Source organism: Boleophthalmus pectinirostris, unplaced genomic scaffold, assembly GCF_026225935.1.
Source record: "Boleophthalmus pectinirostris isolate CB_2022bp ecotype Guang Dong unplaced genomic scaffold, ASM2622593v1 HiC_scaffold_12, whole genome shotgun sequence".
NCBI classification, from domain to species: domain Eukaryota; kingdom Metazoa; phylum Chordata; class Actinopteri; order Gobiiformes; family Gobiidae; genus Boleophthalmus; species Boleophthalmus pectinirostris.
Window position 1 is genome coordinate 15,589,799 of NW_026571018.1, and position 26,827 is coordinate 15,616,625.

Consider the following 26,827-nt stretch of genomic DNA (forward strand, 5'->3'; position numbering starts at 1 on the left):
TTATTTAATACTTTTTACGTTTCAGGCTAGAATTTCAAATGACGAGGGGGTAAGAGTGAACAGAATAGATCACAATATTCAGCTGAAAGTTGCATCATTGCCGAATTATTCCTCAAGTAGACAGGGCACGAGGGCAAATTGTTATAAATTGACCCCGACGTGATTTGAACACGCAACCTTCTGATCTGGAGTCAGACGCGCTACCGTTGCGCCACGAGGTCTTGATAATCAGAATAAACAATACGATTTTTTTCTTCGCTGAATCAAGACAAATTCGGTATTGTTTGGTAGTTTTAGTCTTAGAAGTCATTCGATTGACAGCTTTGAATTGGCTCGTTTGCCTGACTTTAACACATTTCTTAATCTGTAACTTCTCCTTGACACCACCAGGGGGCAGAACTTACTTACTTAAAATCAATTCCTCACAATGTCCGTGTGTAATTCGTCTGTTAGGCCGTGATTAAAGAGCCCAGTTGGCTGAGCACGTGTGGGCTCGACACCAGTGGGTGACGTGTTTTCAGAAGATCATGACTGGATCACATGTGCGCGTGTCTGGGTCTGGACGCGCGTGGTCTCGGTAAAGGCCGTAGACCCGCTCGTGTGAAACAGTCTGAATTGCAAACGTGGGTCTACGAGACAAACTGAGCACAACAGCAGTGCACCTGGCTCCACTGGGAGCAGCAGTGTGACCTCAGGTGAACCACTTCACAAAACTCCACTGATTTGCCTGGGAAGTTACGCAATTATAAAAGTGAGACTCTTTGGACATTGTGGAGGTCGTTGTCATGGTGATATGAGACTTTCAGAAGCTTACAGTTAAAGATCTTATATTACAAAATGTTGACTCTTAAGACAAAGCTACAAAAACATACCTGGAGTTGTGTTTTGTTTGATTCACATATGTTTGAGTTCTCTTTTTTTGCTACTTTGTCTGCATCCCCAAAAGCTCAAATGCTCTGTGCCACCTTGTGATGTCATGTACTAGTAGTTTTTAAGTTATTAGCTACCTTTTACCTTTTATGCAGTATAAATTTGCAATTCCAGGCATGAAATCATCCAAATGATTCTGGTGAAGGTGCATGGAGTGTAAAAACACAGTGGGCCACTTCCTATATTACCACGTCACATCACAAGGTGGAACAGAGTGTTTTCAATCTGAGAGAAAAAAAAAAACAGCCTAAACATGCAGAGTTGGTGTGTTAAACTTGTGGGAAAAAAGTGTAACATAGCGTAACACAGTACCTTTAAAGTCTGATAACACACACTGATTTTCTGTGAACAACCCCCTGAATACTGAGAGGGGCTTCAAAGAGCACACAGAACCCCAGAAAGTCACTACATCTTAAACAGGGCTCTGAAACTCAGTTGGAGCAGGGGCCGAAGTTATAAAATCACTGTTGGTCGGAGGCTGCATATTATACAGTACATTATACATGACCACCAGACTATCATGCAGCCTCACACAGAATAAACTTGAATGAATATTTGCAATATTTATAATGGCTATATGACGCATAAAGGTAGAACTGGGTCCAGTAAAAAGTATGACATACTGAATGCAAAGTAAAACAAAGAGACTGGATCCAGTATGCGTTTTGCGATGGTTTAATGAATGGGCAACTGGCAAACTATCAATCACAGCAGCAACGTACGAGTGCAGACACAGACAGCGGAAATATTTCAAAGATGAATATTGTAAGATGAATACTGGCCCAGGTGAGTGCGTGCCCTTTAACATTTGCATGCCTGCACACACACTCCCACGCTCACATGACCTCACGCCTCTCTCAGGGGTAGACGCACATACACATGCACACTGTGCCCAAGTAGATGAGATGCTGCACTTTTAATTTAACACTTTTTACACTTTTTTTCACTTTTTACTACTTAAAGGGAGGTGAGTGTTAGAGTCTTCTTATTATTTTCACTATACCCTGAGTTTGTATCTTGGGCCTCTGTGTCCATCACTCCTCTGCCCTTGATGCTCTGTTATCTTGGCTTTTACCATAGTGCTGCTGATGTTTGTTGGTTATGATCTGACAGAGCAGCTCAGAGTCACACTGACACCACACATGAGGAGCACACACACACGCGCGCGCACACACGAGGAGCACACGCACACGCACACGCACACACACACACACACACACACACACACACACACACACACAGGAGGAGCACAGCGGCTTCAAAATCACACACAAAGACACAAACTTGGATCGTGCCTTCCTGAACTCAAGGAAGAAGCAAATTGCAGCTAAAATTGAGCAAATTCTCCTGTAGTGTATGACTTTAGATAGTTTAGTTTGAAACACAGATTTGTTGTTTATCAGCCCCTCTTATGTACGTTCGGTAAATTACTGCACAAATACAAAAGCATAAAATGAAAACAAAAGCACTGTACAGAATATATAGAATTTGAAATATAAAATGTAAATGTATTTGTTTATTTATTTTTCTACACTTGTAACATTTGTATTATGCATAATGCAGATAGTGCACATGCTGAGCTCTGTGACTATTAATTTTTAAGCCTCTAGCAAAGTTATGTAATATGTTTATACCATTGTGTATTCCATTGTATCTGTGAAAAATATTGAGTAGAATATCATGTATTTGTCTTGACACACTGTATATGTCTGAGTCTGATCATAGCCCATATCTCCATTTGACCTTGGTACAATAATGAACTAAAGCAGTGTTTATACAAAATAGCTAAAGCATAGCTATTTCTCCAGTTTACAACAAATAAAGTGTTTTAAGATAAGACTGCCCTGGTTTAATCCTCTAGAAATACTGTGAAGTGAACATCCTCAATAAAAAGCTCCCTGTTGAACACTGAGGCTTTGATTAAGTCACCAATTAATTCCACCATGAAAGTCCAACATCTCACACAGAAAGAGACCACTTCTTTAAACCTCATCTGAGCGAACAGGAAGTGGCACCACAACAAAGAGTCCTCTCATCATGGTGGAGACGCGGTGCCAAGCAGGATGTAGCTTCACCATCAAGGTTCCTTTATGAGTGTCTGGTGGGCTCGTACTGTGGGGGACCCTGCACCTGGTTCCACCATCAGATGCCTTCACATGGAGAGGAGACAGTAGCATGCTTGTAGGCTATACAGGTTTTATTTTAGTTTTAGTTTCTTCAGACCATAGACTGTATATAATGGTACAGACTTAATAATTACATAAGAGACTAAAGTATAATTATATCAGAAGACCTGTCGAACCTGATCAGACTGTATGGCTTTTCTCCTGTAGTGTTTATTTTGTATAGTTTACTTGTTGCATTTCATTTAGCTCTTAATGTAGCCTACCTATTGCTTAAAGATTGTATATAATGCGAAATTGATTTTTGTGAGCTTTAAGTTATGTCTTGCTTTAAGTCAATATCAATACCTCCTCGAAAGCAAAGCTGGAGTTGTGGTTTGTTTCATTCACACGTCTGAGGAAACCTTTATTAGTCTGTCTACATCTCCAAAGCTCAAAATGCTGTTTTCATGTTAACAGCTACATCCATCCATTTTCTTCCACTTATCTGATATCGGGTCATAGGGGCAGCGGCCTAGGCAGGGACTCTCAGACTTCCTTCACCCTGGACACTTCCTCCAACTCCTTCGAGGGACCCCAAGGCGTTCCCAGACCACCCGTGAGACATAGTCCCTCCAGCGTGTCCTGGATCTTCCCTGGGGCCTCCTTCTGTTGAGACATGCCCAGGAGGCATCCGGAACAGATGCTCCTCTAGATGTGGAGGAGCAGCGGCTCTACTCCGAGCCGCTCCCGTGTGACTGAGCTCCTCACCCTATCTCTAAGACCCTGCGGAGGAAACAAATTTCTGCTGCTTGTATCCGTGATCTCGTTGTTTCGGTCATTACCCAAAGCTCAGGGTAGGTGAAGGTAGGAACACAGATCAACCGGTAAATTGAGAGCTTTGCCTTTAAGCTCAGCTCTCTCTTCACCACAATGGTCCGATACAGCAACTGCATCACTGCAGACGCTGCACCAATCCACCTGTCAATCTCACGCTCCATCCTTCTTTCATGAATAACGCCCCGAGATACTTGAACTCTTCCACTTGAGGCAGGGACTCTCCACCCACAGCTACCAGCTTGGAAATTCCAGACAAAACAAAATTCCAAACAAAACAACACATCTCTGGGTGTGTTTTTGATAAGGAAATGACATTATAATATAGATCATAAAATAGCATAATATAGGCCCTTTAAAATCAAAATCATATATATTTTAAGTTTTTAAATGTTTAATATTTGAGAAATCAGACAAAAACATACCAAAACTCTCACCATACACTCACTGTTGCACTAATGTAGCTGTCAAGTGACGTACAGTACAATACACATTTGATTATTCTAGTGGATTTATTGACAAAACTATGAAAACATCAGATTAGATAACTCATTCGACCTTAGAATCAAGTCAGTAGGAACAGTGTGTAGTTTTAGACTCCACAAGTTACAAATGTCAAAAAAAAATAAATCAAAATATAGTGAGACAGGACTGTGGAAGCTTGCACTTTATTGGAAAACAAAAAATAACAAAATATAAACTGCATGGACATTACAGCAAATATGCCGAGTAAATGGATAAAGCCCTTTCATGCTTAGTTCAGTTTTCATGTGCGTGCCCGCCCCTTCTGTGTGATTGGTAAGATCTATAGAGACACAATAAAGCACCGATCAACAGTGCTTTAATCTATGGTGCCCGAACAGACCCACAATGCACTGCTTCCTCTATGGCATTTGGTTCACGCAGGGATATCAAGATTATTTGGTTATGGATTAAGCTCATAACAGAATCAACGCAAAAAAGTATATTTATCTGGACAATTTTAGAAGCGATTTTAATTTAATTTATACTCCAAAAAGTAAATTACTATTCTTTTTTTTTCTCTTCTGGCAGTTTATGTCACATTAACAGAAAGTTTGATTGAAAGCTTTGCTAGATTTGAAAAAGAAAGATTTGCTAGAAAAAGTTAAATCTGAAAAGCACTGGAAATTAAACAAAAATTAAACAAAATGATTGAGTTTGCCATTTGGTTGTAGTTTCGATTGGTGGTTTTCTGATTCTAGAGTGAGATCATGTTTTAATATACAAATATTAAGACAAACAGATCATTTTTTTTTCTCTTGGCAACATTGTACTTTGCTTTGAAATATCCAATAGATAAATTCACAATTGCTGAACCTGATCATTTCAATTTACCATTTATTCATTACTATTTATTATTTATTTATTACGCATGGGATAGTGAACACAATTTTGATTCTTTGTACGCTCTTTCTATGAAGAATTGGCAACAAATTTTTTTAACTTTAACTTGACTTCTATTAAAAAAACTCGCTGTATTCCATCTGTATCAAAGGTGCACTGCACAACTTTTCTGGTGAAGAATCCGACACCTGTCCGTCTCCATGGAGATGTGACCGATTTGCCTGGAATGCTCCACGGTATAACTTAAAACGTTTCCATAGAACATTTATTCATTACGGGTGTCTCTATTGCTCAAAAATACAATAATTCCTTCTGTGAATAGCAAGGACTCTCCGTAGATTTGTGCTGTAACTTTATCTTCTCCCTCATGATTGATAGGCTTAATCTATACTGTGGAACATTCTAGACAAAGTAATATTATTTCCATGGAAACATCAGAGGGCAGACATTCCACTAGAAATGTTACACAGTGCACCTTTAAATATCATTAGTCTATAGAAAGCCACAAAGTTGAACCGTTACAATCTGGTATCATGACATCCCTAGATTCAACCCTCCCAACTTTTTCCCTGTTTGCCCCAAGTGCCCAAAATGCCCTCGCTAGTGCACGCCTATAAAAACAAGTACGAAGCATGAGCAGAGCCATTAACATTCATGTTGGAGGTGCAGCCAGGAGCGTCGTTAAATGTAAGAATAAATGGCATGCTAAGCGGCAAAAAGCACCAATGCAGATTCCAATGCGATGTCGCCCCACACGCCAAAAGTATGTAGTGCTCAAGTCAGAAATGTTCCCTCAACAGATCGGTACAAACTGAGTCCACTAAGCATCAGGTGTTAAAGGTTATGATTTTGTCTTCTTTTTTTTTAATCCATAATAGGGCTGAGCGATATGGCAATAAAAAAATCTTAGCATGATTTTTTTTTTTTTTTAGAAGAGAGATCACAATTTCCTGCTTTTTCTGTTTTAGACTGAAGCTGTTTAGGCCAGTAACTAACCATTATTTTTGTAGTTGATGAGTTAGTGTCTTTTTCTGTCATTAAGAGTTAACTAAAGCCATCTACTGCTTCTGAGACTTCACTCTTCACTGTGACGGGTTGAATCGAGCGGTCACTCACTCTGAGCTTGACTGGGGATGACCAAGGGGACAAGTGGGTGTATTTGATTCTGATGCAACAATAGTTTTACCAAAAGTCAAATTTACATCATAATATCAATACAACATTTTAGGTCCTCTGTTATTTTTATGGTAAATTCATCTTTTCATCTGTCTGCTTGAATATAGCAGATTCAGGCCGTTGCTGTTGTGTCCCTAGTATTGATATTTTGCAACTCATGTCATCAACATTTCCTGGGATTGTGATGCGAACTATAAGCACCGCTCTGTCTGAAGCTTTGTTACTCAAGTTGGAGTTTAATCTGATCTTTGTTTGAACACAATCTGACCAGAAAGGGCTGACTTAGATGGAACTACAACATGTGAGAGGTTTTGTGCAGTTAGATAAATCTCTCACACATAAAATTACTGTTAGTCACTCACTTTTTGTCAAAAATCAAACTCAACAGGATCGTGAATGCTCGTATTGATCACAGGATCCTAAAAATGTGTTGTTTAAATCCATTTTGTATTTTTTCTTGAGTTTTCAGACAGTCTTAAAACTTTTTTGGTAGTTATTGCTAGTGGTGTGCAAAAATATCAAAATATTGTATCGTTTAATGTGATGATACAATATCGATATCATGGGCTGCTATATCGATACATCGCCAAGAGCATTTTTTACTAAATTATTTTGTTATAGTGCTACAGTGTTGTTGCTTGTTTAGTGGAAGTACTCTTATTTATGCAACACATTTGACATTTTCACAGTTATGATTATTAAAATGGGCGTGTTTCATATTCACTTTGCACAAAAATGGTTTAACAAAGACTTAGTATCACAGCCATGATATTTTTATTGAACCTTATCGACTCAATTTGAAATATATACAACTGAATCGAAAGCTCACGGTATTGTATCGTATCGTGGCCTACGTTTCGTATCGGCAGGTTGTTAGCGATACCCTCTTGTTATTGCTAATGTGTGCACTGTGTCACCATGGTAACTGATGAACACTGCGCCATAGAAATACATAGAAACACCTTCCCAACTGACGTCTCTGAAAAGTGTCAATAGGATGGAAAGGCAAGCACTGAGTCGTAATTTGAAGAGATCTCATCATAATCACACATTATCACGATTCGATTTTTTCCTCACCGTATCGCCCAGCCCAAGTCCATACACGTGTGTACTGTGACCTTTATAGGCCACGGTTAACTGCACAAGGCTTCATGCGAGTACAGAGAATATTCAGAGCCCCAACAGCAAAACAACACATCTCTTATATTAACTTCTTTTAAAAATCATCTCAATCACTCCAAATCCAACTCTACAATCAGTCATACCTATGTATATAAACCTGAAGAGCCGCCATGAGGGAGGCCAATGACTAGTTACATTTCCTTTTTAATATCATCCTCTTTGCAGGTAATTATAAATAAATACAAACAAAAAACAAAACAAGGAATGTCTACTGCAAACAATATACAAAATTAAAGAAACTGTGGTATCAACAGGAGTAAATGTGATTTTTTTCTTTTTAATCTAGATGGGTAGAACTTCCTGGGACAAAGAAAGACTGCTTTGAATCTTGTTATTGTTCTTTTTCAGGTACGATGGTGTGAAAAATGTTCCCTTTCTTGAGTGCAGGGTGTAGCAGAGTCTGATCAAACCCTGTCCATGTGGTTTGTGAATATTGACAAACGCACTTTTCTCCTATTGACGCAGACATGACAAGATGGGCACAAGTCCACACTGATGCCGCTCTGAGAAGGCCCCTCCGATCCGTGTGGTTTTATTCCTCGAGTCCATATCGGGCCGTTCCATCTCAGAGGGCGATGAGTTTATTAGGAGCAAACCGAAGCCTGCTTTGAGTTTTGACTGATTATAAGCTTCTTCAGGTGGGAAAACTCCTCCCCGTGTACAGGTTACATGAACTGCATCTAGAGGGAGCAAAGAAAAATGTGTTATATATTGTTTAGAGATGATACTTTTAGTGGATTTAAGTAATTTAAGTGCAATTAAAAGGTGGAGGAGCATCCATCATCTGCTTGTCTCCATGAAGATGTCACTTTGCTGAGAACAATGAGTCTTTTCATACAAAGTACCACCAGCAAAAAAAAAACAAAAAAAAAAACGATTTGGCTTTCCAAGGACTAACCAGATCTAAACCAGGTCTATATTAGAACTACTCCAGGTCTAATTTAGGGCTAAACCAGGTCTAAGGGTATGTTTATATGATGACGGTTTCAACAGAAGAAGTAAAAGTGGTGTTGCGTCTTCACTTTTTATTCTGTGTTTAGACCAGCATTTTCGGGAGGAAATATGTGTGCATACAGTGATGCAGAAGTGTGTAGAATTTGATTGTGTATGCATGCTAGGTGGTGATGTATGTGACGTAAACGTTTTGTGACTTGGGCAGTGTAGACGGAAACTCTACGGCAGAGTGTATTCAACTTTTCCACTCTGGAGGGTGGGTTCAGATTTTTGCCTTTTTAAGCCCCAAAAACGTTGTTACAGTCTAAACAAAAGGCACTTCCGATAAAATATTTTTTCAGTTTTACCAGCAAGCGTTCTTGTGTAAACAGGTCCTAAAAGTGGACTACATAATATTCACTGTTGTTCTTGTAGAAGAAATAATCCAGGAGGACAAAAGTGGATAAAATTAACTGGATGAAACACAAACCAAGGACCACCTGAAGAAGCTTGTTTACCACAGTCGTCTAAAATGTTCCACAGTATTGCATTAACTGTATTTATCTCCATGAAGACAAGCAGGTGATGCAACCAGGACAAATTAATGATCAGATCTTCAGAGAGAGGATTATATGTTTTTCAAGGTATTTTTCTTCACAATTAAACTTTTGTAACTGTATAAATGCAAGAGTTTAATGTTACACTGTGGAGCATTCCAGACAAAGTCATCACATCTTCACGTAGACAAGCAGGTAGCAAACCCCCCGACAGAAAATCTACATAGAGCAACTTTAACTAACATAAGGCTGTGCAATACACCAGTTTAAAATGGGCTTAGCTTTCGAAATGAACTCAATAAATAAATACAGGTAGTTATTAGAACCTATATTAAAAACAGTTTCAACATGCGTCTGCTGGGATTACATAACCAGTGCTTTAGGCCTAAACAACTGAACAATACCTACATTTAACCTGGGAAATGGCGAGCTGCTGTGCTCAAGGCCAACTTCTAACACAGTATTGAACAAAAAGTGATTGTGTGTTAGTTTAATTGATTAGTTCTGTCAGTCCACCCCAGGGCAGTTGTATCTGACCACAGTATGGAGTGACTGCAAAATGCAAATGTAAAATGGGTGCTAAAAGAATCCAATGCATATTTTTATTATTATATTTTTGTATTATAACTAAAACACTGTTATACTGCACTACCTTAAAACTCCAAGAAACATAAATTCAACCAGAAGTGGGAGTTTTTTTGTGGCTGGTATTACAAAGCAGTGAGCAATCCATTTACAACTAGACCAGCATCATTCCAGGAAACATTTATTTAAAGGGCCCATATTACACTATTTTCTGATCTATGTTTCCATGTTTCTGCATCAAAAATATTCCTGGAGTTTTGTTTCATTCACAAATGTTCAACGCATAAACCCTGAATATTTAGGTTGGGTTCTACTTACAAAGAGAAAAAAACATAGTTCCACCTTTTAATAGTCATGTGGTGATACAGAAAGTGCTCCACTGTGTTTTTAAACTCCATACAGCTTCTCTTGAGTCAGTCAGATGACCTCGTGACCTAGGAATTGCCAATATCTACTGAACAAAATTAAGGTAAAAGGTAGCAGTTAACTTGAAAACTACCACGACATGACATCACAAGGTAAAACTGAGCATTTTGAGCTTTGGAAATGCAGACAGACTAATAATAATAATAGATTACTCAAACTTGTGAATGAAACAAAACAACTCCAGGCATGTTTTTGACTACATATAATGGCTTAATGCTCACAAGAGTCCATTTTGCATAATATAGGGCCTTTAACAATTAATTTTCTTTGTGATGTTTTGAATCTCCAAGCCTGTTAAAGAAACCCAGATATTTTCTTTGTGTTCTGTTCTGGGTTGCTTTAATAGGCTACGTAGAGAGTCATGTGTGATACTAGCCTTGCTTTAATATAGCTGCAAATGAGTGAAGGAAAATGTATTCTTAGAAGTGAAACAGTCCGTGTGGAGGCAAACAGACAGAAAATCAAGTAAAAGTGACATGCACCTTCTGTTAGAGCTGCAACTAACCAATATTTTAGTAGTCGACTAGTCAGCTATTATTTTTTTCAATACTTTCAACTTACAACTACAGTGTAATATTGAGGAAAATCAAAAATTTAGATTGTTATAAAAAGATCTTTGACTGTTTGTATCATAGACTGTAAAAAGAAGTGGACTAATCGATCATCCATAGCGTTAGGCTCCAGTCAAATGAAGCTATGTAGATACTGTATGTTCATTTATTTTACAGCCTTATGGTCTGTACAGCCCAGATAACAGTCATCAGTAGTACTTATAAGTACACTTTTATTAGCGTTAATAAAGAATAGCAAAGGAGAAATAAAATTCTGTCAACTGGACAAAAGTTGTTCTTGTTGTTTGTTTTATTTTGTTTGTTTTTTAATAAAGATGAATTAATAAGCTATTTGTTTGCTATTATGAATTAAAAATTATTCAGGCTTAGTACCTACTTCCTAACTCCTAACCTAAATCCTTCTTAATAAACACTTGTTCAACATGAATCTAGTCTTTGTTCATGCTTTATTAAGGGTACATTGTGTAATTTTTCTGGTGGAGAGTCAATCATACACTTTTCTCCGTGGAGATGTTATTGCTTTGTCTGGAATGCTTCACAGTATGGCATTAAACCTTTCCATCTCCATGAGCACCAAACCAGACCAAGCTACAGGTCAGATCTGTGGAGAGGCAACCCTGCTCACAGTCAGAGTGTCTGTTTTTCTAGGTATTTTTGAGCTATAATACCACCTGTAATTGAGTAAATAAAATGTAGAGCTGTTTTAATGCCATACTGTGGAACATTTCAGGCAGAGCAGTGACATATCCATAGAAACAAGAAGGTGATAGACCCCCAACCAAAAACTTACTGATATGAGTACAGTTATTGTAATAGTTGACTAGTGACAGTTATCCAGATTAATAGTTGCAGCTCTACTCTCTGCCACATTTAGACTTGTAGATGCTGTGAGCCACACACAGGGGGCGCTGTACCTAATTGCGCTCTATAAGAAATTATGCACAAAGAGCTGAGCGAAAGGGTCCTCCCCGGGGACTCTGAAGGGGCTCAGACTGGAGGGGCTAGAAGTGGAAGGTGACTGACATGAAAGGAGATGAAAACACAGAGAGAGACATGGAAAGAAGAATGAAGTAAATCAAGAGAAGCTTTAAGAAATACATCAGAAAGACCGGGTAGCAGATGTCATTTAAGAGTGCACTATGTAACTTTTCAGGTGGTTTCCATGGAGATATAAATAAGTTTAGTGCCATACTGTGACATTACAGATTCCAAAGCATTACTATCTCCATAAAGAACAGTAAGTAGAGAATGCTCCACCAGAAAAAAATATATAGGGCATGTACCTGATTTTACAGTTTTAAAATGTGAAAAAACATAATGAATAATTAATGTATACTGAAAAGTTTATTCTAAAAAGTTTGCAGAGTAATCCTTCCCTTTCCCAGTGCATTCCTCGCATCCTAATTATTCACCGCAATGAGTTTTATAAGAGGCCAAAGCGGAGTTTTGCTGTCATGCTTACAGCAACTAGCATGCAAATACTTCCTGCTTCATGGACATTAATAATTCATAATTAAATGCAAACCGCACAAAACGGCCTAATTTTACAATATCCATGTACAGAGGTAAGACGGATTTTACTTTATCATATGAAATAAATCGGGTGCAGGCTCTTTAACTATGACTTCTAAACAGATTTCCAGGAGGCACGGAGGAGTGGTTTACCTGTGCTCCAGAGGCAGAACCGAAGGGGTTGGCCGGCCTCATCACAGGCTGAGTGTACATCATTGTGGGCTGGGTCATCATCATGGAACCAATGTGTGGAGGCTGAGGAGAGGAGACACAAAACAACTCAATACATATGCCAAAACAGATAATCTTCCTTCTACCAGTGCTACTCGGGCAACCAGTCAGTGCTGTATCTGGGGACTCATCTCCAGATCTTGAGCTAGTCTTGATTAGAACTACCAAAGCTGGAGGATTTGTCTTATTGCGCATGTGTTTGGGTTGATGGTGGAAACCTGAGTGTCCAGAGAAGCTCACTAAGACATGGAGAGAAACATGTAAACTCCACATAAAGAGAGTCGCACCAGGAACCCTCTTGCTGTGAGGCGTGAAAAACTATATTCCTTTTATATCAGGACATGTCCCAATACCTGGAAATCTCATTAATTTCAAAATACATCAAGATTTTGTAGATTACCTGGATCTGCTGACTCTACCTGACCAGTCCTCCTGTTAAACTGCACTGAGACCTTTGACTGAGAAGCATAGTGTACATGTTGCTAAACCAAAACTTGAGTTTCCCTCGAAATCAGTAAAGTTCTCTCTCTCTGTATCTCTCTCTTTCTCTAACTTCTTAGGTTCTTTTTAAAGACAATGCAGTAAAGTGTATTTACCTTGTTGACATGTTTCGGCTGCTAGCTGCAAGCCATCTTCAGAACTGTCACCGGTGTTGGTGGTGACGTGTCATATATCACCTGTTGTTACTTCCTGTAGGCGTGGTCAGCCTGATGGACCTGGCAGGTCGCTCAGACTGACCACGCCTCCCGTCGCCCGGTGTTCTCTTTCTCTCTTGCTGTATCCGTTTCTCTCTCTGTATCTCTCATTGTATATCTCTCACTCTCTCTCATTGTATCTCTGTTTCTCTCTCTCCCTGTATCTCTCTTTGTATCTCTCTCTACCTCTGTCTCTGTTTCTCTCTCTCTTTCGTTGTATCTTTCTTTCTCCGTTTTTCTATCATTGTATTTATCTCTCTATCTCTATGTACTGAATCTCTCTGTACCTCCTTCTCAATCTCTACTATTCAGTGTTATTGTGTAATTTTCATTCTGTTGCTGAAGATTTGTCTTGCTAGTTTGTACAAAAGCTAGTTACGCTATGTTTTCTTCAAACTTGGTGCACTTCGCTGAATATGTGCCAGTTGCGCGAGGCGGGTGCAGTCCCTGTCGCCTTACCATTCCATATGCCATCATGCCCGTCGGGGTGGTTGCCGGGAAGGCCATGACAGATGGAGCCTGAAGTGACACAAAAACACGATGAGAGAGACATATCTGGGCCACAGAATCAGGATGCTCAAACTCAGGCTAAAAGTAAATTAATAAAACAACAATACCAGAACTCAGCATTTCTATTTATTCTAAGAGGAATGCTCCATACGCTCATTTGGAAGATTTCAGCCCTGTAATTTCCAAAAGGCAGCTGGTAACTTCTTGACATCACAAGCTAGAACAGAGCATTTTGAGCTTTGGGGATGTAGCCAGACTAATAACTCAAACGTGAGGAGTAAATGTAAATGTGAATGGGCTCACATCATCACAGATCTGACTTGTAACTTGACCAGGTAGCGTCAAGTGCTTGTCCCCTTTGAAATAAGGAGTGAGCCACTGAATCAAGATGCTCAAACAGTCAAAAAAAAATAAAAATAAAAATTAATAAAACAATAATACCAGAACTCAGCATTTCTATCTGTTCTGAGGAGTAGGAATATGCATTGCTAAGCTTCACCTGCATTCACAGCTGCAAGGCTCGAGCAGGATATGTGTGAGCCAACTTTGTTCTGACTTACAGACGACCTACGCCTCATTCAACTTCAAAGACCCCTGCTGCTACGCTCTCCCCCTGAACTGCTTTCACAAAAATTCAAAGTTAAAAAGGCATAACAAAAGCGTGTTACTGATTTTGGGGGAATGACAAGGAATTTGTTGTGAGTCTGGATATGATTTTGTTCGTTTTTTGTGTCGTTTGAGTTGTGTCCAATAACCAATTTGCCAGTGCCAATATTAAAGAACACATTGTGCACTCTTGTGGATTTATTTCCCTTTTAAACATGCTTTTTGATTACCTGGAGATATGCATTTCACATTTCCCAACTTAAAAGGTGCACTGTGTAACTTGTCTGGTAGAGAGTCCACCACGAGCTTGTTTCCATGGAGATATTATTGCTTTGCCAGTAAGGTTCCTCAGTATGGCATTGAACTCATCTATGGTGCATTTATTCAATTACGGGTGTTTTACTGCTTAAAAAAAAACTACAAAAACACGCATTCCTACTTGACCTGGAAGTATTGTAGGCTTGTTTCCATGGAAATAGGTAAGTTTAATGCCATACTGTGGGTCATTCTAGACAAAGCAAAAACAGAAGACAAGCAAGTGGCAGACTCTCTTTAAAAATAATGTTTACAATTGGAAAACTGTCTACATCAACTAGTGTACCTAAGTACGGTCCGATATGGACTTTCTAAGCAGTTACTGACATCCAATAATTAGCTTCCAGTTGTGTCAGAAAACCAGCATTTAACAAATACTAATATTGATATTTTAAAATTCATAGCAAGGCTGTCAAATGTATGTTAAAGATTACAAATTAGCTTTTTAAAATAATTTGTTGTATGATTGTGTAAACATATGGCCATATTTTTAGTGTAACAGCTCCAATTTCCACTTTTATTCATTACTCTGTTTCAAAAAGATAAATCCGATGCGCTGAGGACAATCTGAGAATCACCCATCCAAAACAACAAAAATACATTACTGATTTTAGGAAAAGAACAGGCATTTTTCTGCACATCATGAAATAGCTGCAAAAATCATGAGCACAGCAATCTCCTGCATGTATGTTGTCAAAGTGTGCGACATTGTGAGAGACAAAGGCTAATGAAAGTCAGTGATAAGAGCTGCGCAGTGGTGTTGGCAGGTGCTGACAGGTGCTGGCAGGTGCAGCATTCGTATACAGCAATATTAGAAAACGAAACAGGCCTTTTGTGTGAAGCCCCTGAAGTGATAACAAACCCAGGTTGTTCTAATGCGCAGCCACAGCACTCCGGGGAAGGATACAATTCATTAACTATTCACTCGAGGGCCACGCAGGCACAAGTCAGACAGGCTGCTGGCAAAATCTCAACATGAAATAAAACTCAAGATCTAATTCCACATGTCCCGTTATTGATGCACTGACGTTTGAGTGACAGGTCTAGACATGAGAATCACACTGGGATTACTACGAACAGACTAATGTCAAGCCCCCATCCATGAGTTTTAGAGTAATAAAAAAAATTACAGTTGTAATAGCAATAAATAGCGGTGGGGACAAGAGACAATTTCCACAAGAACAGTTTGGATCCACGGGAACGAGACAAGACGAGATTTTGACATTGTTCCCAATACATTTTGTGATTCAATTTCTAATTTTGGCCTCACATTTAATTTTTTTTTAATTATTATTTTTTATTTAATATTTTAGGTTTGCATTGTAGTACCACTTTTTGGAACTAAAAGAGCTGTAACTCAACAACATGTGACTTTTTTGACCAATCCTTACACTTACAAGATCATTTTTCATTGCACATCTTATGTCCAATTTGTTTTGCGAGATCTTGTCCCATCTCAAGCAATAAACAATTCAAAACTAAAAAGTTTCTTTATTAGTTCCTTGAGACAGGAAAATGTATTTTCTGCATTTGCCTCATCCTTCAGTACAGTTCAGTACAGTAATGGTGAGCCCTTTTCTAAGATATTGAGCTAGTCTTGGTCAGGACTGCATGATTTGATTATTGCATGATTTGGGAAACCTCCTAGACACGATGAGAACATGCAAACTCCACACATAAAGGCCCAGGCGATGAAGAAGTCAAACCTGGAACCTTCCCGCTGTGAGACATAAGCCAATCACATCTTACCACCACGAAGCCCATGACTTGTCAACTACCTAAAATGCTGACATGAATACAGCCTTTTTGTTCAATAGGATCTCTCTATGGTCATTATGACACCATATAAACAAAATGAAGGGCACTCAAGAGCCCAGAACTAAACAAAAGGGGAAATTCAGGAAAACTCCAGGCCATCCAGGAAACTGCCCATCTCTACTCACACTCCACAAGGACACACTTGGCATCTGACAAAACAGGAAAGGAGTCTAACATTAGCTGAAAGCAGTAATAATCAGAGCTGTGGAGATGGTCCGTTCTGAGGCTGCCCAGACAGAGCCAAGTGCTGCTAATGTAGTGAGCGCGGGCCCCAGCATGCAGAGGGCCATAGTGTTAATGGACTTCCTGTAGTTTGTGAGTGTGGCTTCTGTGAAACTGAATGAGAGCGGTTATTTTAAGGGCACATGCCAGCGCGAGGCGAAGAACTACGAGAAAACTCTAAATGGGACTTACGTATTGTGGGAATAGCATGCCGTTCTGTGTGGACAATCGCACATCACACACGCATGTATTAGGTCCAAAGGGAAAAGAACAAAACGACCTCGCTAGATGAGAGTTAAGCGTGTCGTTACCATGGTAGCGGGGTTCCAGGTGGTGGAGGGGGCAGTCTTGGGCTGCCAGTTGGTTCCTCCGGTTAGCTTCTTCTCTCCAGGCTGACTCCAGTGCAGATCGCTGTGTGGATACGATCACAGTGTTACCTCTGTCCTAAAAGCTTGTGTAAGGAAAGATGTGAAGTTAAATATTAGCAGCACTTACTTCTTTGCTGTTCCATTGCCAATCCCCAAATCTACAGGAAGGGAAAAAGCAGTGAAGTTGACAGTTTCCACAAATCTTAATATTTTTTAGCACATGTATATTTGTTTAAATGTGCACTATGAAACTTTTTAATGGGGATCTGACACCTGCTTATTTCCAAGAAGATGTTATTACTTTGCCTGGAATATTTCACAGTATGACATCAAGCAAATCCATCTTGCATTTACTCTGAATGGACTCTGACTTAACTTGACCAGGTAGCATCTGGTAAAACAATATTAATAACGTAGACTGCAGTATCAATTCACTGCCTTGAGTATTATTTGGTATCTTTTACAAAATAATTTTATGACAGTGGTACAATTTTGAATCAGTCTTTATAGAGTCCTTTACAACACTCAAGGTGTCCAAAGTGCTTTTCCAATAAAATCAACAGTATAGAACCATGTAAAACATTTAAGTCAAATAAAAAATAATTGTGCAGATTGTTAATAGATTACTGTGTGTTGAAGGCTGAAGTCTGAAAAGTTTTGAGCTTGGACACACACTCGTTTTTCACATCAAATTCTGAGGGACGATGTGATTTTTTTAGCCTGATTCATCAGTCGGTTTCCCTTTGTAAACCTCACAGAATTAGGATTCGTTCGCTCGACGGTAGGTGGGTACTTTTTTAATTTAACCAATTGCTACTATTTGGTCGTGACGTATGTAATGTGCCGCTAACGGGGCTAAATGGCAAATTAAGCTTTTCCCAAATCCCGTAGGAAGAAGGGCAATAACGTCTTTCCCCTTGATAACATTCTCTTTATTCCGGCTTTACATCCTTGATCTCGGGAATCGCTGCCAACACAGAATGTACGGCTTCGTCTATATCCATCTCGACCGCTTTGTTTACTGTTGTGCTGTACCACAAAAGGGACCCAGACAGGCGCTTGAGTGTGACATCATGGCTTCACAGCTCTGATTGGCCAGTGCGCGGTCTACAACTTTCAGGGTTCTTGCAAACTGTCTAGTGTATTCTGATTCTTGACCTTGACACTGGAGGGAAATGAAATTGAGTGGGGGCACTAGGTGGCACCAGCCTGGCTAGTGATTTTTAGCCCTATCAAAAAAGTTCCACAGTGCACCTTTACTTCAAGTGTAAACCCATGAACCCAAACTGAGCACTTACTGCCGACCAGGTTGGCCAGAGAGGAATCCAGATCGTTTGACACGAGCTTGTTGGCCTGCTGTCCGTTGGGAGTCAGGGCTTGGTTGGGAGAAGATGCCACTGTGGGTTTGAGGATGCCACCTAAAATATCTTAAAGAAAAGGGGCAAGACGGAGGGAAGAGGAAGGAGGGGTAAAGGTGAAAGGTCGGGGAGCCCAGAATCGGTGACGACACAATACGACAAACAATAACAAACAAACAAAAAAAAAACACACAAAAACACACACACAAAGAGAGGATGAGTGGCATGAAGAAGCAGTGCTGGCATAAATGTAACAATAGGCCTGTCACAATAACACATTTTGACTGATATATTATTGAAGGAATAGATTTAATTTATATAGATGATAAATTATAATATCGAAATGTATGCCACTGACACAAGAAGCCTAAAGCAGAATTATTCGAAACAGGATTATCTCCAAAGTTCTCTAAATGTATATTAAGATGCAATAAATAAATGTCGGAAATCAAATACTTAATTTCCATCTATAAAGTGTTTTAGAAACTATACTAATCTTCATCTTAACTGTACATTATGTGCCATTGCTGGTGGGGGTTTGACACCTGCTTTGCCTGGAATATTCTGCATTATGGCATTAAACTTCACATTCGTTATTCACTCATTTAGTCATGTATTAAATTACGGGTATTTTTATTGTTAAAAAAAATCCCTGAACGTTTATTCTCACGTTCAGTAGAGTCGCCTCCCCACACCTTGAATTAATGGCATCACCTGATAGATACATTTAATACCATACTGTGTAATATCGTATTTCAACAACGCAAGCAGGTGGAGGACCCCATAAAAATTACATAATATAACTTTCAATGCCTTCATAGTACTGAAAAACAACGTTCCCGACTAGTACAAAGAAAAAATACGCATGGTAAATATTGACCTCAAAAATGATTGTTCCATCTATAATATGTTGAGTGTTAATCGATATAGTAATTATCGTGACAGGCCTATGAGCAGCTGGTACAGTGTGAGGAGTGTGTGTGCAGTAGACTCACCCAGACATGCATATGCCATTGATTATGCCATGCAAAAAGCCAAGGCCCCGCAGTGAGAGAGAGCCCAGGATGAGGGGAGAGAGAGAACAAGTGAGTGTGAGCTGCCTACAACAAGTGAACACGACTGAGGCCGGCCGCACAAAGATCTATCTAAGGGCTATAAAATAAGTAAACCATAGCATATTTAATATATGTGCAGATTTTTTTAGATAATACGCAAGTGGTTTGAAGGTTGAGTCTTAAAGCTTAAAGTGCATATGACAGGTCAGACTACACTTTTCACTAAAACACAACCAACATATATCCTTATTCTATATTCATTATTCTTTATGATGGATCCTCATTAGTTATTATCAAGAACAGACTGTATAAAGAAGTGGACTAAGGGAGTGTGACGTCACCCATAGCATTCGTCTATGTGATGATACAGTATCAATATCGTGGGCTGCTGTATCGATATAGAGTATTTTTTGGTATATTTTACTAAATTATTTTGTTACAGCGCTACAGTTTTGTTGCCTGTTCAGAGGAAGGAAACTCATTTATGCGACACATTTGACATTTTCACTGTTTTGATGATTAAAATGGGCGTGTTTCATATTCACTTTGTACAAGAAGTGGTTTAACAAAGACTTTCAGAATCACTATATTCATCATAATTTTGCCATAATTTTTTACTGTACCATATCATGTTGTATCCAATCGAAAGCTCACTGTATCTAGATATGTAATGTATTGTGGCCTATGTATCGAGATATGTATTGCATCAGAAACTTGCGCAGCCCTGCTTACAGTTACAGGGCGAATTTGTCAGAGTTCCATATTAGGAATAGGAAGGAGCCGGAAGTGCCTCATGCTCACTTCCCATTTGGAACGCGGTGACTTGTGGGTTAGCTATGTCCATTTATATACATAGTCTATGATACCACAGCAAACTATTCTTCTTAGGGTTCTCTGATGAGCTTAAAAATAGGCAGCAGATGTGACAAACATATATACAGGTAAATAACTATTTACTTGGCGACCATAATGTAAACAAAACTAATTTAATTCATCCAGCAGTTATAGTTTAATTGGTATATATGAATTATGAACTGCCTTTATTTTGCTACATTATTGTTTAAAGTGTCATGAATTTTAGATGGAGCTTTGTACATTCATGACACAGGGAGATTCCTTGTTTGGACCTTTATTCAAACCTGTCATATGCACTTTAAGCTTAGAAATAAAATAAAATAAAAGTTACAATCACATGTTTCAATCTTAAGAAATTAAATATACTGAAAATAAATGAAAACTTGTTCCTCAACCAAGAGTTTGTCTTTGTGCGACGGTCGTCAGGAGAACAACAGCTGCTGTGTGGGTGTGACAGAGGTTAATCTTTATTCAACCAAAGCATTTTTAATTTGGTTAATACCAGACAATCATTAAACCTTGGATAACTAAAATAAATGACACCATGAGTCAGATTAACCTCCATCACACTCCAGTGGCACAAGCTGTGGTAGTAAATCCAGATTCAACCATATTTACAGCAAATATTAGTAGCGCTTTATAATAACTACACTTTAATAAGCCTTAAGGGTCCTATATTACACAAACTGACTGCTGTGAGCTTTAAATCATGTTATAATGCTGTTGCCTCCTCGAAAACTTACCTGGAGTTGTGTTTTGTTTCATTCACACGTTTGAGTAACCCTGGATTATTAGGCTGTCCGCAACAAAACACAACTCCAGGTATGTCTGCATTGTAACATAGATCAGAAAATAGTGTAATATAGGCCCTTTAAGACATAGTTATTACAAGTCAGTTACAAATATTTGTAAACAGAAATACACTGTGCTTCCTCTAATGGATAAAAGACTAAAGGTATGTTTCTTTGCCTATGTGGTACTTGTAATAACGTAAATGTTTACACTGTGTTTAGCTGCAGTACAAGACTACAAGACAGAATGACACACCACAGTTTTGCACCTGTGCATGCTAAAAATAAACCAGTGAGATGGTACACGCACATGACGCCAGCTCCATGATGTGTACAGCCACATGACCACTCACCTTTGTCACTAACTTATATAAGGAGCATTCACTTACAATATCTACACTGTATAAAGTCCAGTGTGATTATACTGTACAGTTAACGCCTTATGACTACAGCTAAATGTCCCTAATTGAATGTCTGACAAAATCCTATCAAGTTAAAACTGAATCTGTCTCTGAACTCTTTAAATTTTTTATAAAGTTTAAATATTTTCCTTGTCCTGGCGCTTGGCTCTCTCTATTTAGCACTGATGATTGTTTGCTTTCTCAAATGGTTCATTTTGGCTTTGACACTCCAAAATGTTATATAATTAATTGAAAAGCTAGTAAGAATGAAATGAAATAAAATTGGACTTTTTCCAAGGCACACCTGGTAATATCTTAAGGCACACTAGTTGGCAATCAATGGTCTAATCCAATATAATCTTTGTGAAGCTAACTCTGTACTTTTGGCCTTTGTTGTTTAATTTTAAGTGGTGACAAACTATGCACAGAAGAACATCAGATTTCAAACACCGTCTAGACTCTTTCTGGTAAATATAAACAGGAGTAAAGCTGTAGTGGGGTTTATTTGCTGTGTGTTGCCAATTCCCATTTCAAAATTGAAGCCAATACTGTCAGCTGGACGTTGGATTATAAGGGGTTACCATATTAGAGAATAACACGTACTTGCTTGTTTAGAAAGACTTCCAAGCATTTGCTCTACACATTTCCACACAGTAAACAAATCAAAGTCCAGCGCTTTGATTTTCCAGTAACACGATCCAGTGAAATCCAAATGTGCATAGAGCAGTGCTTACCTGTAGAGTCCAGGTTGTTGGCGTTAGTGTTGTTCCCAAACACCGAATCAAAGTCAACATTAAGGCCCTGGGAGTTCTGTGGCGTTGGAGAGGCATTGAACCCTGGTAAGGAAAGAAAAAAAAAACATTATAAAAGAGGATACTAACAATGCAAAAATCCCCCCTACATCTGAAACCTGGTAGACCCATTCAATGCTATTTAAACTTCAGAATTGCAGAACGGAGGCAAGTGGAGGCAAAAGTGAAATTTTATAATATATTTTTTCAATGATGAACTGAATTCCAAGGGATGTCAAAGATTTGGGGATTTCCAGTGCTGAAGTGTCAGTTTGCATATCTATCACAAGGGACGGAAAAATACAGTTTCAAGGCTAAACATGCGATGAAGGATGTAATCAAACTTTAGACACAATGGAAAAAACTATTTAGTATTTTGTATGAGTCCAGTAAAAACATAAAAATCAAAAAAGTGTAATAATCTCCTAAATAAACCTAAACTCTCTGATATTAATTACATGTATCTAAGGATGTGTTCATAGTCCACATACTTCACACATTCATCACGTTAAAACTGGGACCAGACTTGGGACCAGACTTGGGACCAGACTTGGGACCAGACTTGGGACCAGACTTGGGACCAGACTTGGGACCAGACTTGGGACCAGACTTGGGACCAGACTTGGGACCAGACTTGGGACCAGACTTGGGACCAGACTTGGGACCAGACTTGGGACCAGACTTGGGACCAGACTTGGGACTAAGCCTGGCACTAAGCCTCGAACGAAGCCCGAAACTAAACCTGAAACCCAGCCTCAAACTAAGCCCGGAACTAAACCTAGAACTAAGCCTGGCAATAAGCCTCAATCTAAGCCTGGAACCAAACTCGGAACCAAGTATGGAACTAAGTCTGACACTAAGCCTTGAACCAAGCCTGGGACAAACCTGGAATTATGCCTGGAACTAAACCTGGATTTACCTATGTGGACTAGACCAGGACTAACCCAAGTGTTTGACTGCTCTCTTGGTGGTTTCAATTTACCAAAACCACCTTAAATTCACCACATTTACAGATTCTGCACATAATTCCAGTTTCCCCATTAAAATCGCATCATGTTTAAATCCATTTAGCCTCCGTTTGCCTCCATTCTGAAATTTGAAAATATGTGTTTCCCAACCGTTTAAAGACTCCATCTACTGTACACTGTGAAACTATAAGCACTGGAGATGGGGGGATGGGGGGGTCTAAAAGCAGACGTACCTCTGAATAGACCAGCTACAGCAGTGGGCTCAGAATGGTACAGAGGAGTGGTGGCGTAAGGGTTTGGCCCACAGAAGGAGTCTAACACACAAAGAGCAAAGGAGAGAGAGAGAAAAGGAGGAAGAGAGATTATAAAAACACAGAGGAATGGGACGCAGCCGAGTTGCAAGCAGAGGGAGAACAAAGATCGGGATTGAGGGAGACAAAAGCAGAGGAAACCCATGAGCCCATAAGGAGTCTAGACTAAATAAAGAACAGAATTTTAGGGTGGCGTTTAACTATATAACTATGCTGACAATACAGTTTACAGCCCGAGAGAGGTGGGAAGTGTAAGGGAGGGAAGACAAACTAAGCTTTTACTCAGCTACTTTATGACTGTCCACTTGTACTCTGAACAAACTATCGCTTTTTATTGACTTTAAAATGCATATGACAGGTTTTCATGTTCTTGTAATTACTTGGTTTGGTGGGGTAGTTCACGTGGTAAATATTTATAAAGGGACCAAGTGAGATTATTTTCTGATCTATGTTATGTTGTTTCCTCATCACAAACAAAGCTGGAGTTGTGTTTTGTTTCATTCATACATGTTTAAACACACAAAACCTGCATACTTAGACTGTGTGCTACTCTGAAATAGAAAACACTGTTCCACTTTGTGATGTCATGTGGTAATACAGGAAGTGCTTCACTGTGTTTTTAAACTCCATACACCTTCACGAGAATGTTTTGGATCATTTCGGCTCTGGAACTGCCAATCTCTTCTCAACAAAAGGTAAAAGGCAGCTGGTAACTTGAAATCACAAGGAGGAACAGAGTATTTTGAGCTTTGGAGATGGAAAGGATTACTCAAATGTGTGTGAATGAAACAAAACAACAAAACACACCTTCCAGTACGTTTTTGAGGAGGTAACAACTCCATCCACACTCCATCCAATTTATGCACAATTTCTGGCAGTATAAAGGTCCATTTTACAAAATGAAGGTGTAGTTATTTATCTTTATTAGTCTAATGATAACTGCTGTGCTAGGTTGCAGTTATGGAATAAACCTCTATGTATGCCATATCTGCTTTCCATTCCCCTACCAGGAAGAAAAACGATAAACTTCTTTTTAAAAATCTGAAACATACAGTATTTATTAACTGTGTTTTAGTGAAATAAATAGTCTAATCTGTCATATGCACTTTAAGTACTCCCAAGTACTACATTGACAGAAATCTAGAATACCTGATAAAATCTGCTCTACATGAAACGAAGAATCAATATTAGACGCCAGAGAAGAGTTTGAATCAAAAAGCGGAGAGCAACAATCTGCAAACAACGAGCAAGATGGATTTTCATGCATCAAACTTAGAAATAAGCAGAAGATTAAACAGCCCAAGTCAAACAGTGCGGGGGAGGAGACCACAAACACTGGGAACCCAAATTTTCTGCAGGGTAAATACAGAGACGAGGCAGTGAGCCAGAAAGGAGATGTATGTGAGAGAAGTGGCAGAGAACTACACTATGTTCTGGCACTTGACCCCAAAGTCACGGCAGGAATTTCCTTCATTTCTGCATTTGGTCTGAAAGCTGTGGGACCATCAGGCAGGGTCTAATAACACTGCACACTGTGTTTAAAGAAGACATATTATGCAAATTTGACTTTTAATAGCTTTAAACAATGTTATAATTGTTTTCCTTTCGCATTTACACTCTTGAAGTTGTATTTAGAGTGAGTCAAGCATGTTTGAATAATTTGCTGTTCTGCTTTTAAGACACCATTTCCCTGTCCTTCCATATATACCCATTGCTCTGTACTCAATTCACTGCTAGGGATGATTTCACTTTTTACTTTTTTACTCTTTACTTTACTGATGCAGCTTTTACTGTTCTGATATCAATACTATGGCTTTAAGTATCTGCCGATATCTGATAGTGGCTGATACCAGTGTATTGAATTGGATTGAAAACCTTTTTCTCTCAAAACACAGTTAACAAATTTGATCCAACAGTGTTTTGTAACTTATTCATCCTGCAAATAACCACATAACAGCTGTATGAATTGAAATCCTCGGCCTACATCAGTCAGTAAATAGAAATAATAAAAAATTATAAAATCCAATTAAAAGCCCAAGGGTAACGTACTCTGAAAACTGTGGTGCAACAGGACGGTCTGATGCTGGAAATCAACAGATCCCTTTCTTTTATCAAATTGCTTTAGATAATTACAACTTTAAATGTCCAAATTCTAAAAATACTGACCCACAGGTGCCATAGATTGTAACTATAGCGAACAAAAGCATAATATGTCTTCTTTAAGCTTCATGCAAAATGTACTAGAAAGAAGTGCAATTGGCAGTCACTTCTGTTAAATTCAGAACAGACAGCACAACACATTTAATACTTAAAAATAGTCTAAAAGTCCATTCCAACAGCTACAGAATGGTTATGGTCGGTATAAAAAATTTATATTTATCAACTCCAAGCAAGAAAAACTTATTTTAGCAGATGAGCAACAACTCCAAGATTGATAACATTTGTAAAACAGCCAATTGTGTCATCTTATTATTCGAGTTGGCTCAGCTGTCAGAAACAATAAGGTAACAGCCATTTCTAGAGTCAAAATCACCATGCAGTTTTAAATGGGCTATGTAATATAATCTATCAAGATGCATTTTAGCAACCCCACCGAACATTTCATGGCTAGGCGTTCTAGAGGACAGGCTGCCATTGTCTGAGGGCGCCATGGACAGGTGGACATCAACAACAGGAAGAGTGAGGAAAGGGTTTGCGTTGGGTATGTCCTCCGCAACATCGGCAGAAGACGCAAAGGGATCTGAGAGCACAAATGGTACAGGGACACATGAGTTATGGACAAAAGACATGTTAAAAATGTGCATGCAAGACAACAACGCTAAGGCAAATGACAGTGAAACTATAGATGCACAGACTTTGTGAGACAAAATTTTCCACGACATGAGAAAATTGATCTTGTGAGATTTTTTTTTTTCATGTGTTTATATTTGGGTTGGACAAAAAGGGCTGAAGTAATGGCAAGAAATAGCAACAAAAAGCAGCGTTACAATAACTGTAAATGTAATAAATAATCTTCTGTAGAAAATAGTCTTGTCTCATTTGTGTGCAAATTGTGCCTTGTCCCACCTTTTATACAGAGAGATAAATTGCCCACACTTACCAGCCAGTAAATTATGGAGCTTATAAAAGTATCTAGCATTTTATAGTTTAAGTGGAACTAAACAGAAGATAAACATTTTTGCTACCAAATTGTGTACATGGTGTTTTAATAGCATTATGTACTGTTCCTAGTAATATTTGTGTAATTAATTACTGTACAAACTTTTTCTTTCTATTTAGTCAAAACCAGTCAAAAACTGATTGTGTGCTGCCTCCAGTGGCAACTTCAATTTCAAGTACTATGTGCCATTACACT

The 26,827-nt window shown here is 38.8% G+C and overlaps 1 protein-coding gene and 1 non-coding gene across 14 annotated transcripts in view; both read right to left on the reverse strand.

Annotated features, from left to right (window-relative positions):
* Nucleotides 1–149: 149 nt before the first annotated feature.
* trnaw-cca (transfer RNA tryptophan (anticodon CCA)) lies at nucleotides 150–221 on the reverse strand. The gene has a single exon. It is a non-coding gene; the product is annotated as a tRNA-Trp (tRNA).
* Nucleotides 222–8,115: 7,894 nt separating this feature from the next.
* picalma (phosphatidylinositol binding clathrin assembly protein a) overlaps nucleotides 8,116–26,827 on the reverse strand; it is a 45,099-nt gene continuing 26,387 nt past the window's right edge. For 3 of the 13 annotated variants that reach the window (XM_055149025.1, XM_055149024.1, XM_055149023.1), the window contains exons 14-22: nucleotides 26,066–26,212; nucleotides 22,137–22,238; nucleotides 18,241–18,360; nucleotides 17,070–17,100; nucleotides 16,886–16,985; nucleotides 16,767–16,790; nucleotides 13,563–13,622; nucleotides 12,331–12,432; nucleotides 8,116–8,272 (exon numbers count right to left, since the gene is read on the reverse strand). In XM_055149025.1, the coding sequence (XP_055005000.1) occupies nucleotides 8,258–8,272; nucleotides 12,331–12,432; nucleotides 13,563–13,622; nucleotides 16,767–16,790; nucleotides 16,886–16,985; nucleotides 17,070–17,100; nucleotides 18,241–18,360; nucleotides 22,137–22,238; nucleotides 26,066–26,212 (701 nt within the window). In that variant the 3' untranslated portion in view covers nucleotides 8,116–8,257. The remainder of the gene's footprint in view (nucleotides 8,273–12,330; nucleotides 12,433–13,562; nucleotides 13,623–16,766; nucleotides 16,791–16,885; nucleotides 16,986–17,069; nucleotides 17,101–18,240; nucleotides 18,361–22,136; nucleotides 22,239–26,065; nucleotides 26,213–26,827) is intronic. The other 10 variants (XM_055149030.1, XM_055149029.1, XM_055149028.1 and 7 more) reach the window with 7 other exon arrangements.